General features: G+C 38.4%; 1 protein-coding gene across 1 annotated transcript in view; it reads right to left on the bottom strand.

Annotated features, from left to right (window-relative positions):
- Positions 1-14,755, bottom strand: part of CEP85L (centrosomal protein 85 like) — a 108,930-nt gene that overhangs the window by 82,027 nt on the left and 12,148 nt on the right. Inside the window, exon 2 of the mRNA XM_069488392.1 lies at positions 13,117-13,275. Within this exon, the coding sequence (XP_069344493.1) occupies positions 13,117-13,275 (159 nt within the window). The remainder of the gene's footprint in view (positions 1-13,116; positions 13,276-14,755) is intronic.

Genomic DNA, 14,755 nt, shown 5'->3' on the forward strand with positions numbered 1-14,755 from the left:
AAGAGAAGTTCCTAAGCTTCTAGTCCCACTTAATGGCATCATCAATGATATATACCCTAAGCTAGAATTTTAGAGTCTACTTTGATTCCTATCTTCTTCTTTACATTTATTAAATCCCAAAGTTGTAAATTTTTACTTCCAAAATGGCTGAAAATCTATTATCTTAGGTCAGGCCTTCACATCATACTAGTCTATACACAGAAATAGTTTTAGTAGACTCTATGAAAGACCAAAAGATAAATAAGGGCCTCCATATTCAATGAGCTTACCATCAAATGCCAAATTACCACCACATTTGCCAAATTAAAATCAAAGATTATAATTTTGTAATCAGAGTGTTCAGAGTAGGAGATTAGGAAACATGGCTGACACAAGATGCAGGGGCTTCAAGATTGGGTGCAGGTGTTAAAGTAAATAACCTTAAACAAAAGGGGCTGATGACCACAGGCAAGAACGAGCTTCAACCAGCTGGTTGGCTAGCTCCGTCACCTTACAGGAACTCTGGCTAATTACAGTATAATTTACATTGTGGTTTTAAAATTTCTCCACCCTTGAAATCACCATGACATCAACCATGCCATGGTTATTCTGAGACAACTATATAAAGTAAGAAAATGGGAGGAAACCCAATTCTAGGAATTAATACCCAAATTCTTAGTAAAATCCAACTCCTTGGCCTTGAACATTCTCCCTTCAATTACTAAGACTACAAAAGATATAAAACCGCTGCCCCCCAATGCAGCTGCTCTCTTTTGAGCCTGCCCACTCTCCTCCCTGAGAGTGTACTTTTGTTTTCAATAAAAGGCTGTCACTTGTTTGGTTTGCATGGTGAGTCCTGAAATTCTTTTCCCTATGAACACCAAGAACTCGGAAAAACCTCCACTCATAAGCTGGTAACATCTTTGTGGCCAGCCAACCAGGAAACATTGCATAAGCCTTGATTGTCATACCATACTTTGAGGGAAGTACATTCTTGTGTGTCACCGCTTTTGCAGTTTCTCAGTGAGTTACAGGTGCTTAACCTTGCTCCTCCGGCTGACTGTGGCTCCCCTTAACCAAGGTGGCAGAGGGTCTCTCCTCAGGCCATGCAGATTCAAACTGTCACCAGACACTGGGTGACAACAGCCTAGGAAACTGGCAGGGGACTTTCCCTGGGGCATGCAGGAGTCCAAATACTCACTCTCTAAGCTGTGGCAATTCCATGCCTCACTTCTTCTGCTAGACCTCATTCTTACTTCTCTGTACTGCTTCCCCATTTTGGGGAGTAAGATGCATGTAATTTAATATTCCACCTTGCAAGGCCTGGATGTCCCTACGCTGCTTGCCCTTATAATGTTAGCCAATCTCCCCGTTCGCTGTGTTTGTACTAGGTTTTTGTGGAAGGATTATAAGGATAGACAGGATGACTAAAGGGAAAGGAAACTTGGACTATGGTCTTGCTTGATCAGACACTTGATTGAATGCCACAGAGTAGAAGTACTTTGGGATAAAAGAACCCCTAATGGAGGTCAGCTCCACATTTACAGGAACAAAACTTGATGACATCAAATGTTACGTGAAGAATAAAAGAAGAGCCTTCAAGATTCAGAAAGCTCTATTCCCTTTAATCACCCTGTTGGGGCTAAAAATGTTCCATCAGACCTAGAAGAAAAGATAATGGAATTATCAGAAGTCTTGGAACCTAAGAGATGCCAGTTCTAGAGCAATACATCCCAGCATAGGAACACGAATAATTGGACATGGTCCACACCTCAAGCCTCTAGATGATTCCTGACCCCAGCCTCCAGGTCCGCAGATGCTGGGAAGGGGGAGGTCTCCCTTGGGCCGTGACCACCAGCGTGAGGAGGAGCGTCTGGCAATACATGTGACCATGGACACCACTGCAACAAGTAAAAGGCAGGGGAGGGGACAGGGACGCCCATAGCCTCCCCCCCACCTGTGGGCCCCCTATGGCTCTATTATTACCCCTAGGAGCTTCTGGGAGACTCCATTACAACCCCTTCCTTTTTCTTCCTTTCTTTCAGGTCTTGTCCAGAGAGCCAGAGAAATAGGCAACACCCCTTCCATCCTGAGGGATTCCCCCCTGTCAGCTGTATACTCCAAAATAGGGCTTCCTTTAAATAAGATAGCATAAAAAAGAAAAAACTCTTACTCCTATGTAACACTACCTGGCCTAATATAAGCTGAGTGACAGGGAGGTCTGGCCAGTCAATGGGAATCTAAACTATAATACTATCCTCCAATTAGACCTCTTTTGCAAACAACAGAAGAAATAGTCCAAAATTGCTTATGTTCAGATTTATGGCCTTATAGGAAAACCCAGAGGAACGAGAAGCTTACCCTAGCGAAATGCCATGTAAAACTGGATGTTCCTAGGTCCCTTTATGTAAACCTTGCACCTTCCTTTAACCCCAGTTCAGAAAACTCTGAAGCCTCCTCAGAACCTCCCAAGCAGGGAGACCCCTTGAAGGAATTCCAGCCTCTGCCCCCGAACCCCTACCCTACCCAGTGATACATCCTCAACAACCTGACCCTGGACTCCTATGTCCTCATGGAGGTAGCCATGAGCCAAGGGGCCACCACTAGAGTACACATTCCTTTTTCTATGTCAGACCTTACACAGTGCCAGACAAGCCTTAGCCAGTTTTCTGAGGACCCAGGAAAGTTTACTGAGGAGCTTCAGCGCCTAGCTTTCTTCTGGTCTCACATGGAGAGACCTTAATGTAATTCTCTCTCACTGTTGCACCTCAGAGGAGAAAATGTGCACATGGGCCCAGGTGCAAGCTTTTGCAGATGCCTTAAATGCTGTACAATCTCTCCAGTACCCTGTGGGAATGACAGCTGTCCCCCTTCAGGATCCCAACTGGAACTACCAACAGAGTCGGGGCCAGCAGGGAGTAAACTCCAAGATCACGTAGTCATGTGTCTCACAGAAGGAATGAAAAGGCACATCATTAAGCCTGTACACTATGATAAGGTGAGAGAGGTAACACAAAGACCTGATGAAAATCTAGCCCTTTTTGACGATTGACTGGTTAATGCCATTTGCAAATATACTAATGGAGACCCGAAAATCCCTGAGAGAGGGGTAGTATTGGGAACTCACTTCATCAGTCAGTTGGCCCCAGACATTAGAAGATAACTCCAAAAATTGGCCTTGGGGCCCCACACTCCTCACAACACTCTCCTAGATGTTGCTTTCAGTGTGTTCAACAACCAATATAAAACAAGAGACACAGGAACAGCACAATCGATGATGAGACCAGAGACAAGACAATCTTTTGGCACCAGTCATAGGCAAGGTCCAGCCACCTCAGGGCCACCTGAACCATCCTGGAAGAGGATATATAGAAAGGAGACTGCAATCTAAACTTGTGGGGAGTTGGAGGTAAATGGTGAAAGGCAACTTTCACAATTTATTCTATATCTTCCCATATTGTTTGACTATTATGCCAGAACATATTTTAATTACTGTGTGCTTTGATGATGTTTTTTTAAAAAATAGAGTAATAAGAAAAGATGTGTTGATTAAATCGTTAGAAAATTCACATGGGAATGAGCCAGGCAGACTAAAACAGAATTCCAGTTGATCTTTGTACAGAATTTGTTTACCTGGAGCTGAAAAAGGAAAGATATTACAGGTGTAGGAATATGAGCAAAGGTATTATAGTGGATATTTATTAATATCATAGTCAAGGCTGCCTATCAGCTTCTGAAGAACCTTTCTGTATTTAGGAAAATTCTCACACTATTGAATACAACCCTCCCAAAATAAATTTCAGACCTCAGATTCCCAACATACCCTGCAACAATGATGCAGACATTCAAAAGCACCAGCATAAGATTTCAGTTTGGAAGTGAGTCTTATGAGAGAAAGTGGGCTCTATGTGGAGCTACCATTTTTTGGCTGGTACAGGCAACAGCAGAAGCATTACTTTTCCACAACAGTAGTGCCAAAGGAAGATCCACAGTAGCTGCAGAATCAAATTCCTAGCTCAGAAGTGGCAGTAGTTAGGCAGGTTGGTGGGCAAAAGAGTAAGAGTTCTCAGATGTGATTTGAGGTATATTGCCTGGAAGCTTAACCTTAAGCCTGGCTCTCCAGCCTTCCCAAAAATTCTGTGAAGTACCAAATATCCTTAAATAAATTCACCATCTGCTCAATCAGCCAGTCAGCTTCTTCTGCTGATTAGAAACATTGAATAATCCAAGTATGAAACTAGGAGAATATGGATGTACAAGAAGAAAAACAAATTATTCCATTTGTCTATAGTATGGAGTTAAGTGCCAAGAAAAGCTGCTCAAGGTAATTCTTGAAAGGTAAAGGTGAAATAGAGTTGTACAAATCTTCACATACTCTGCTAAAAAAAGAGCCTGGCCTTCGTTCAGCATGAAATGTGATATCACTGAGTTTCCAAATAAAGGAATGAGTGGCATGATCAAAGCTGTACTTAAGATGATTATTCCAGTAGCAGAGTTGTAGATGGATTAAAGCAAAATAACTGGCAACCAGACTGATTAACAGACTATATCAGTAATCAATAGAACAAGAAAATAGAGGGAAATATGCTACTGAGGGTTGGTTCTAAATATAATAGAAATGGAAATGTCCCCAAAAGTTTATGGAATATTTGCATTAATATATTACACAGATATTTTTACATATATATTTATATTAATATTTCTAAAGGAATTTTTGTGTGAAAATTATCATAGCCCCTAAAAATATCTTTACATTTAAAAAAAAATAAAAACAAGCTTTATATCAAATTTGAAATTTCCAATCTTTTACATTTAAAAATTGCAGTTAAACCAAGGCAGGAGGCTCACTTGAGCCCAGGAGTTCGAGACCAGCCTGGGCAATAGCAAGACCCCATCTCTACATAAAATAATAAAAAGAACTTAGCCAGGTGTGGTGGTAGTATGCCTATAGTCCCAGCTACTCAGGAAGCTGAGGCAGGAGGATCACTTGAGCCTAGGACTTTCAGGTTGCTGTGAGCTATGATAAGGCCACTGCACTCTAGCCCAGGCAACATGGTGAGATCCTGTCTCAAAAAAAAAAAAAAAATTGCAAGTAAGGATATAGTGGAAAGTGGAAAGGTTAAGTATGATAGTTTTGAAATCAGCCTTTATAGATTCAAATCCTGGCTCTACCACTTAGTTGTTATGTGTGCTCAAACAAGTTATTTAATCTGCTTGCATCATAAAGTGTAGATGACAACACTGAGAATTCAATGAAATAATACACATAAAGTACTCAGAAGAATTCTTGGTGCAAAGAAAAATGTCATTATTATGCTACCAAAAAAGCCAAAAGTAAATATTATATTTGATTTAACAGGGCTAAATATCCATATATATAAAGAGCTCCAAGAAAGCAATACAAAAACTTAGCAATGCAATTTTAAAACAGGCAAAAAAAAAAAAAAAAATCTATAAGCAAACCACCAAACAAGAAATGCAACTAGAGAATACATGTTAAAAAAAAAAAAAGATGCTCAACCTCACTAATAGTAAAACTGCATTCCTATCATATTCATAAAATTCTGAAAGGCTCCTAACATACTATGATAATAACATAAACTGTTTTAATCTTTGGAAGAAGGGCAATTTGTATATATCAATATTTAAAATATGCATACATGTGTGAATATACATAAAAATATATATGTAAATACATATATATTTATGAGCAGAAGAAAAGTATGGAAGAATACACCTAAAACTTAATAAACAAAGGTAATCTCTGCATAGTGGAAAGAGAGCAAAAGGAGAAAGACGCCTTCACATTTTCCTTTATACAATGTCTTCTTTTAATTTCTTTTCAAGGAATATAGCTTTATCATTTTGTCAAACTTCTGCAAATATATTTTGTTGTTTTGTGACTTCAAAAAATTTGAAATACTTCAAATAAAGAACATTGTTACTAAAATATGAATAATATATAGGTTATTATCTCACTTCCCATGTCACAGCTGAAACCTCTGAGACTGTATCCCCAGTCTTAGCTGCTACTTATATCTGATAATGTGCTACTTTCCTGCTTGCTTTTACTAAGTCAATATTTTCCAAACACATAGAAAATAGACAATTGGTGATAAAAAAAAAAAACAATTCCACATCAGACTAGTGTTCATTCCTATAAATCTGAAAGCAGAAATTGATAATATGCAGTTCATAGAATATTACATTGAACATATCATTTACTCCTAAAAGTTTCTTATTAAAAATGCTTAGGCTGGATGCTGTGGCAACATAGCAAGACTTCGTCTTTTAAAAAAAATTCTTTTTTAAATTAGCTGGGTGTAGGGGCACACTTCTATAGTCCCAACTACTCAGGAGGATGAGGCAGGAAGATCACTTGAACTCAGGAGTTTGAGGCTGCAGTGACCCTATGATCATACCACTGCACTCCAGCTTGGGTGACAGAGCAAGACCTTGTCTCAAAAAAAAAAATTCTCAAACCTTAGCATACAAAAAAGTTGGCTGGGATCTGGTACTCTACTCTAAGAGATTCTGATTCTGAAAGAGTAGAGAAAGGCCCAGGAAATACCACTTTTAAATAAGTGATTCAGCTATTCCATTCACTATAACATCATTCTATCTGGGTCTGATTCTAGTTCTGAAGTCTTCAAACTTAAATATATCAAGTTCAAACATGACCAATATCTGAGTTTTAGTGTAAAATCTGATTTACTGTGACATTCAGAACTCATTACTTTCAAAACTAAGGATCAAAGCTTAGTCTACTCGCCCACATATGCACATAGATACACATGTACACACATGAATAAATGAACAAGGAACTAAATATTTGACTGTATGAATGTCTGGGGGGAAAGACCATTATATCTTTAACCAATGAGTACAGAAAAATGTTAATTTTAACAATTCTAACACTTTAAAAAATGTTATTTTGCCCTAAGGAAACACAGTTAATTGAAGGTAGATATAATGCAATTCCTAATATGCTATATTAAGCCACCTAATTGTAGCCACAAATCCCAAATGCAAGTTATTACAATGGCATATAGCCCACTTCTAAGTTACAACAGTGAAATCTGAAAGTAGCACAGGATAGTCCTTTTAAAAACAAGAAAACAGGGGATACGGCATTCATAGGGGACGTAGAAGAGCTAATGGTTTCAGACAGATTTAAACTTGTAAGGGCAGAATATCAGCAAAGGACATCACTGTAACTTGATAATGCAAGTAAATTATATTTAAGATAACATATTTCTGAATTCCAAACAAAATCCCAATCTTCTGTTTCACTGTCATGTCATTCTTACCTGGCAATAGGTGAATGAATACATTGATTCTATTAATAATATCTTCTTTTCTACATAGGGAAAGTATCTCTCTCTCTCTTTCTCTCTCTCCCTCTCTCTCTTCCCCCTCTATCCTTCTGATAGTAAAAAGGAATTAAATGGGAAAAAAAGATGACACCCTCCAGCACTCTAGATCTATCTTATAACAATAAATCACGAGTCTTCACAGTTTAAAAAAAGTACTCAGGAGACTATATAACCCTGTATTGAAATATTTCTGGTTTAAAATGTAACATCTTAATATATTTACCAGTAAATAGGAAATATAATAATGAATATTTTATTATTTTAAATAAAAATGTTATGTTAACCCTAACCACAAAGACAATAATTAAGTTTTATATAACACAATAACTTTTTTTTCTCTTCCTGGTAATACCATGATCATATCATATCATAGACAAACACAAAAAAACATTTTATGCCACATGTAACCTTTCCCTTTTATTTTAAACAAATGAACACTTCAAAGTATTCTCTATATTTTTAGGTAAATATTTTTAAATCTTATAAATCATACTTTAGTAGGAAAGGAACTATATACAGTAATTCAACAGTAATTCAACTGAAGAATCTCCTAAGAATGTATTATATACAAAGCACTGTGCTAGGCAGAAAAGACAATAAAAATATATTATTCAGAATAAAAGTATGAACTACAGGCCTTCCCCTCAAGGCTTACAATTTCACTGTTACACAGCTACAGAGCTGGACTAAAGCTTATCATAAAGAAACCACAAAATACCAGACAATGAGAAGTGAGCCACAGAGAAAGAGCAGACTATTCATAAAACAGTGTCACTGTCTCAGAATGATAGCCAACTTCTCAACAGCAATAAAGGAATCCAGAACACGGTAGACTAGTATCTTCAAAAGGTTGAGAGTAAATACCTGACATCCAAGAACTGTTCTTTCAGGGAAACTATCTTTCAAGATTAAGGGCAAAATATATTTTCAGCTAAGCAAAATTAGAGTTTACCACCAAAAGACTCACTAAAACAACTGTTTCAGTTCCTTTAGTTTCTTTCAGGATGAAGAATAATGATTCCTGAGTTTCAAAAAGGAGTAGTGAGGCAGAAAAATATAAAGTGATGATTAAATCTTAAAAAATGACTACATAAAATAAAAACAATATCTAATTTGTGGGTAAAAAAGAGGGGGAAAGATAAAACCAAAATATTTGGCAACTATGGCATATAACTCAAAACAGAGGTAACTGTCATTCCAAAGTTCTAAGGTCCTTATATTTCTCAGAGGAGGATAAAGATTCTGATTACCATTACAGATAGTCAACTTAGGGATACATATTATGATTTCTATATTAACATCTAAAAGAATACATAGAGATAATATAACTGGATAGCCACAGGCAAAAGAATAAAGCTGTACCCCTACCTTATACCATCCATAAATATTTATTCAAATGAATCATAGGCCTAATGTAACAGTTAAAACAGTAAGACTCCTCTTCGAGGAAACCATATGTTTAAATCTCCATGACCTTAAGTTGGGCAACAATTTCTAAGGTACAACACCAAAAGCCCAAGCAACAAAAAATATAAAGATAAGTTGGACTTCATTAAAATTTAAAAATTTTTTGATGCAAATGATACCGTCAAGAAAGTAAAAAGATAACTCACAGAATTAGGAGAAAATTTCTGAAAATCATGTATCTGATAGAGACTTTTATACAGATTATATGAATAACTCTTTATGTAATAAACTCAATAATAAACTCCTGAAAATGGCAGACTAGAAACGGCCTGCACACACTGCTCTCAAAGGAGATGATCAAAAGTTGCAAGGAGATGTTCACCTACAGATCACTGTATTAGAGAGAGCACTGCGAATTATCAAAGAAGCAATGGGAGACACACAAAGTGAAGGAGAGGGAAGCTGGGTAAACTGTTTGGCAGGTTTGGAAGGTACCTGGGGGAAGGCACCCACAAGTGAGGAAGGGTCCAAGGAGAGAGCCCAGGGGCCACACTCTCCCTGCAGACACAGCAACCCCAGCTGCAAGGGGTTGGCAGCACCAACACCACCACCACCACGGCAGGTACCAGACTGATCAGGGAGCTGCTTGGAGACTGCTCTGAACCAGAGAGCAGGCACGGCAGGATCCCACTGGCTTCTGATCCTGGGTTACTACAATTGATGCCATTCTGAGCTCTCAGCCCTAGAGTGCCTGGTAAACACAGGGGTCAGTTCCACTGCAGCCACCTCTCCCATTGCACCTGCCAGGCCAGGGAGGGAGTGGGCAGAGCAACATGCCCCTGTGACTGGGTGCCGACCATCCCCCCACCCCAGGGCACTAGAGGATCCTAGAAGAGAAGGTACCCAAGGCCCCCAACATCCACTGCTACCATCTGGATAGCACCACTACTGCTGCTGCTGCTGTCACTTGAGAAGCACCACGGCAACTATCACTACCAGTCCTGGGAGGAAAGAAAGCCACAGCCACAGCAACTTGCCCACAGCACACCTGCCCTCTTCATGATGCCAGGACAATGCACACTGCATATTTCAGCAGCCCTGCCAACCATGTCCTGAGCAGCGACCATTGCCCCACCCTGTCACGCCCTGCCTGGCTACCATGGCCCCAACCACCACCTGCCACCCAGCTCCAACTGCCCCACTCCCCAGATGCCATCACAGTCCTGCCCCTTGCACATTGCCCCAGCCTGGACCATGGCATACCACCCACCATCCACCACCATGGACCCACTCCCCTCAGCTGCCCCCCCTACATATCACCACTGTACCTGGACCTCTGTGGAGCCAACTCCCACAGCCCTCTCACTGTGGCCACCATCTAAATAGCCTCACCCAGCCGCCACTGCCACCACCACAGGGAGACCCAGGAAGAGCAAACTCCCATACCACCTGCCTCCGTGGAGAAGGACACACCCAGCCCCCTGCCTGACCTTCCAACAGGGGTCTAGAGACCAACCCATCACTCTGCACTATGCCCCGGCACTGGCTTTGACTGTGACAACCACAGGGGAATGGGACAATACTGGAGAACAGATGCGTCTCAATGCATCCACTTCTGTCCTGCTGGGTCAATCTGGAGTAGGACACAAGTGTGCAATCAGGGACCTGTCTTTCCTTCCACCAAGTAGGAGAGCTCCCAGCAGAGAAGAGCAAGTACACCACGAATTTATCTGTCTTGAGCTGAGAGGAGAGGTTTCAGATGAGAAGGAACCGGCATTGCACTGGGTATTTTAAGTAACCTAGAGATGATTTAAAGTATACAAGAAGATGTGTATTAGGTTATATGCTAATACTACACCATTTTACCCAAGGGACTTGAGCATCCTTGGATCTTGGTATCAGGGGTTCTGGAACTAATTACCCACAAATACTAACAGACAGCTGTATTTGCAGAAGATAGGACCGTTACCTAAAACAAAAAACTCTTAAAACTCAACAAGAAAACAAACCACCCAATTAAAAAACAGGCTAAAGACCTTAACAGAGACCTCAACAAACAAGATATACAGATGGCAAATAAATATATGAAAAGATATTCCACATCACATATCCAAAGGGAAATGCAAATCAAAACAACAAAATACCATTACATACCTATTAAAATAGCAAAATTCAGAACACTGACAATACCAAATGCTGAGTAGGATGTGAAGCAACAGAACTCTCATTCATTACTGGTGGAAATGCAAAATGGTACAGCCACTTTGGAAGGCAATTTCTTACAAAACTAAACATACTCTTATCTTTTAAACCAGCAATCGTGCTCCTTGGTACTTATTCAAAGGAGCTGAAAATTGACAACCACTCAAAACCTACATATGGATGTTCATAGCAGCTTTACTCACAATTGCCAAAACATGGAAGCAACTAAGATGCCCTTCAATAGGTGAATGGATTAAAAAACTGTGGTATATCCTGACAATGGAATATTATTCAGTGCTAAAAACAAATGAGCCAGCAAGCCATGAAAAGGCATGGAGGAACCCTAAATGCATATTACTTAGTAAATGAAGCTAATCTGAAAAGGCAATATACTGTATGATTCCAACTATATGACCTTATGCAAAAGGCAAAACTATAGAGACAGTAAAAAGACCAGTGGTTTCTAGGAGATGCGGGGAGGAAGGGATGAATAGGCAGAGCACAGAGGTTTCTTAAGGCAGTGAAACTATTCTGTATGATACATGATGATGGATACATGTCATTATAAATTTGTCCAAACTCATACAATACACAACATCGAGGCTGAACCCTAATGTAAACTATGGACACTCGGTGATAATAATGTGTCAGTGCAGGTTCATCAATTTTAACATATGCACTACAGTGGTGGGTGATGATGATAATGGGGGAGGCTGTACATGCGTGGGGACAGGGGGATCTGAGAAATCTCTATACCATCCAAAGAATTTTTCTGCTGCTCTAAAAAAGAAAGTCTATTTAAAAAGTGTTATCACTACCACAAGGAGATGTCACTAGACTATCAGAATAGCTAAAATTTTAAAAACACCAAATGCTAGCAAAGATAAAGAGAAAACTGGATCACTTATACATACACAGATGATGAAAACGGTACAGCCACTCTGGAAACAGTGTGACGATTTCTTTAAAACCTAAACATGCAATTATATTACACAACTCGACAACTGCACTCCTGGGCTTCTAACCACCCCAGAAAAAATGAAGATATATGCTCACATGATAATCTGTACACACATATTTATTCATAACAGTCAAAAAGTGGAAACAACCCAGATGTTTTTCAACAGAGTGAATGGTTAAACAAACCGTTGTCTCTCCAATACCACTATTGTTGAATACTACTCATCAATAAAAAGGAATTAACTGTTGATACAACACAACAACCTGGATGGATCTCCAGAGGTAAAAGCCAATTCCAAAAGGTTAAGTATTGTATCTATTTATATAGCATTGTTGAAATGACAAAATTATAGAAATGAAGCATAGATTAGTGGTTTCTAGGAGTTAGGGGAGGGGGTAAAGAGAGAAGTGGGAGTGGGCAACATGAGGTATATGGAATTGTTCTGTATCTTGACTATATCAATGTCAATACCCTGGTTGTGATACTGTACTATAGTTTTGCAAGATATTACTATGGGGGAAAATGCATAAAAGGTCTCTGATAAATGAAATGATAAATGATAAATAAAATCTCTCTGTATTATTTCTTAAAACTGCATGTGAATCTATACTTATCTCAACATAAAAAGTTTAGTTAAAAAAAAAAAGAAGGGAGGCCAAGCGCGGTGGCTCATGCCTGTAATCCTAGCACTCTAGAAGGCTGAGGCGGGTGGATTGTTTGAGCTCAGGAGTTCGAGACCAGCCTGAGCAAGAGCGAGACCCCATCTCTACTTAAAAATAGAAAGAAATTATATGGACAACTAAAAATATATGTAGAAAAAATTAGCCGGGCATGGTGGCGCATGCCTGTAGTCCCAGCTACTCAGGAGGCTAAGGCAGGAGAATCGCTTGAGCCCAGGAGTTTGAGGTTGCTGTGAGCTAGGCGGATGCCACGGCACTCTAGCCCGGGCAACAGAGCGAGACTCTGTCTCAAAAAAAAAAAAAAAAAAAAAAAAAGGTGGGGGGGGGGAACTGTAATATAATCAAAGGGACAATTTCTTTTGATATGTAGCAATATTGAACATTATTATTCAAACACTACTTTATAATTTTTAGTTTGGAACAATAAAACATATCCCTTGAATATTCTCATATCACAACCATTCTCATGAATCTGAAGATTCATATCTAAACACTAAGAATTTTAGCTCACCTTCCACACTGTCAGAACAGGAAGTTCCAATGCCGGTGTCTCCACTGTCAGAAGCTATACTATGTCTCCTGATATGGCTATTTCGATGGTTAGATGTAACAGTTGTGGCCTGCCACAATGATTCACTACCAGGTAACCATGCTGATGAATAATCTGGGCCTACAAAGGAAAATACACAAAAGTTAACACATATATGATACCTGAGTAGGCAGAAGAGTTTTTTTTTACCTTGTGAAAAATACATATAGGGTATTAAAACGTTATTTTCCACCCAAAATAATTTAAAATGATCGATAAAATTCACCAAATAAACTTATATGTCTCATGCATATCAATTCAATTCTGATCTCAGAGCTTCCTCTGGCTGAAGAACTCTGTTTTTTGCTTATGGGTATTGAACTTTCAAACATGTACTGTTGTCTTATTAAAAATTTTAAATCTACCTATTTATCTTCAAATGTCAGTACTCTGGAATAATTGTTAAGAAGGAGTCTGTGATTCTACATACAGGCAGTAGTTGAGAATTGGAGCTCAGGGAAAGTCTAATTCAATCATATTGCATGACAATATAAATTCAGTATGCATATGGAAGATCAAAAAAATCTAATTTTCTGCTACATCCTAATGGCATCAAATGAAAAATTATTTTACATTATTTTAATTGAATTTGTTTTATTTCTTTAACTTTTGATAAAAGTTTAACAGCATAGCACTTTCCTACTCTTAGCTTGATTTGCCCTTTCGAGTTATAATAAATCTTTATTTTTTAGCTAACTTAAGGCTTTTCAATGTTCTCTAAAAGTTTATTTTCACTTATCTTGCCCATATTTAATTTTTATTTGCCTTTTTCTGATTTACCCATCACTTTACTTAACTTCATTCTTTACTGTCAAGTATAACACTACTCAAAGGATATCCATGGACCAGTGCCAATCTGAACTATGTGTTACAAGTTAGGTGCAGAAATAAAGAATAAGTATTTGGAAATTGTTATAGTACTGTAATTAGAAAGAGCAATTTTAAATCTGCTGAATTTAATATAAAAGCTGTAGAACAAATCTTTATTGATGCCTAACACCATGATCCTCAAATTGGGGCCTACAGACACAGTCATGAAAGTTAAGTTCTCTACATGAATATTAGCTTTTCATTTCAATTACAATCCTTTAAAAATTAATAAGCATATTACAGATTATCTGAATAGCTACCTTAAAATATTATTTCTACATAATTTTAATGTTATTATCTGTATAGCTACCTTAAAACAGGTTTATCCCATAATTCCAATGCCCCCCATTTATGTTTGCAATTGCAATTGCTTCTAAGTAAGAGCAAATGACATCACTGGGCACTTACCATGATTTGAAACAAGATAGCTTTACAGAATTATCAAGTGACACCCTATTGAAATTGGTATGCAAGGAATGCCTTCTGGCAGTTTAAACATAGGATCACAAAATAACAAACATGTGCATAAAATTACACCATTTCTTACCACACTTTTAGGAACAGTCATTCTCTACATTAATATTAAAATGAAAACACATAAATAAATAATAAAACCAGATCTGAGGCTACTTGTCATAGTAATCCCAACATTAATGATTCAGTTTTAATAAAACATTATGCCATGTAAACA

The sequence above is a fragment of the Eulemur rufifrons genome, chromosome 15 (assembly GCF_041146395.1).
Source record: "Eulemur rufifrons isolate Redbay chromosome 15, OSU_ERuf_1, whole genome shotgun sequence".
NCBI classification, from domain to species: Eukaryota; Metazoa; Chordata; class Mammalia; order Primates; family Lemuridae; genus Eulemur; species Eulemur rufifrons.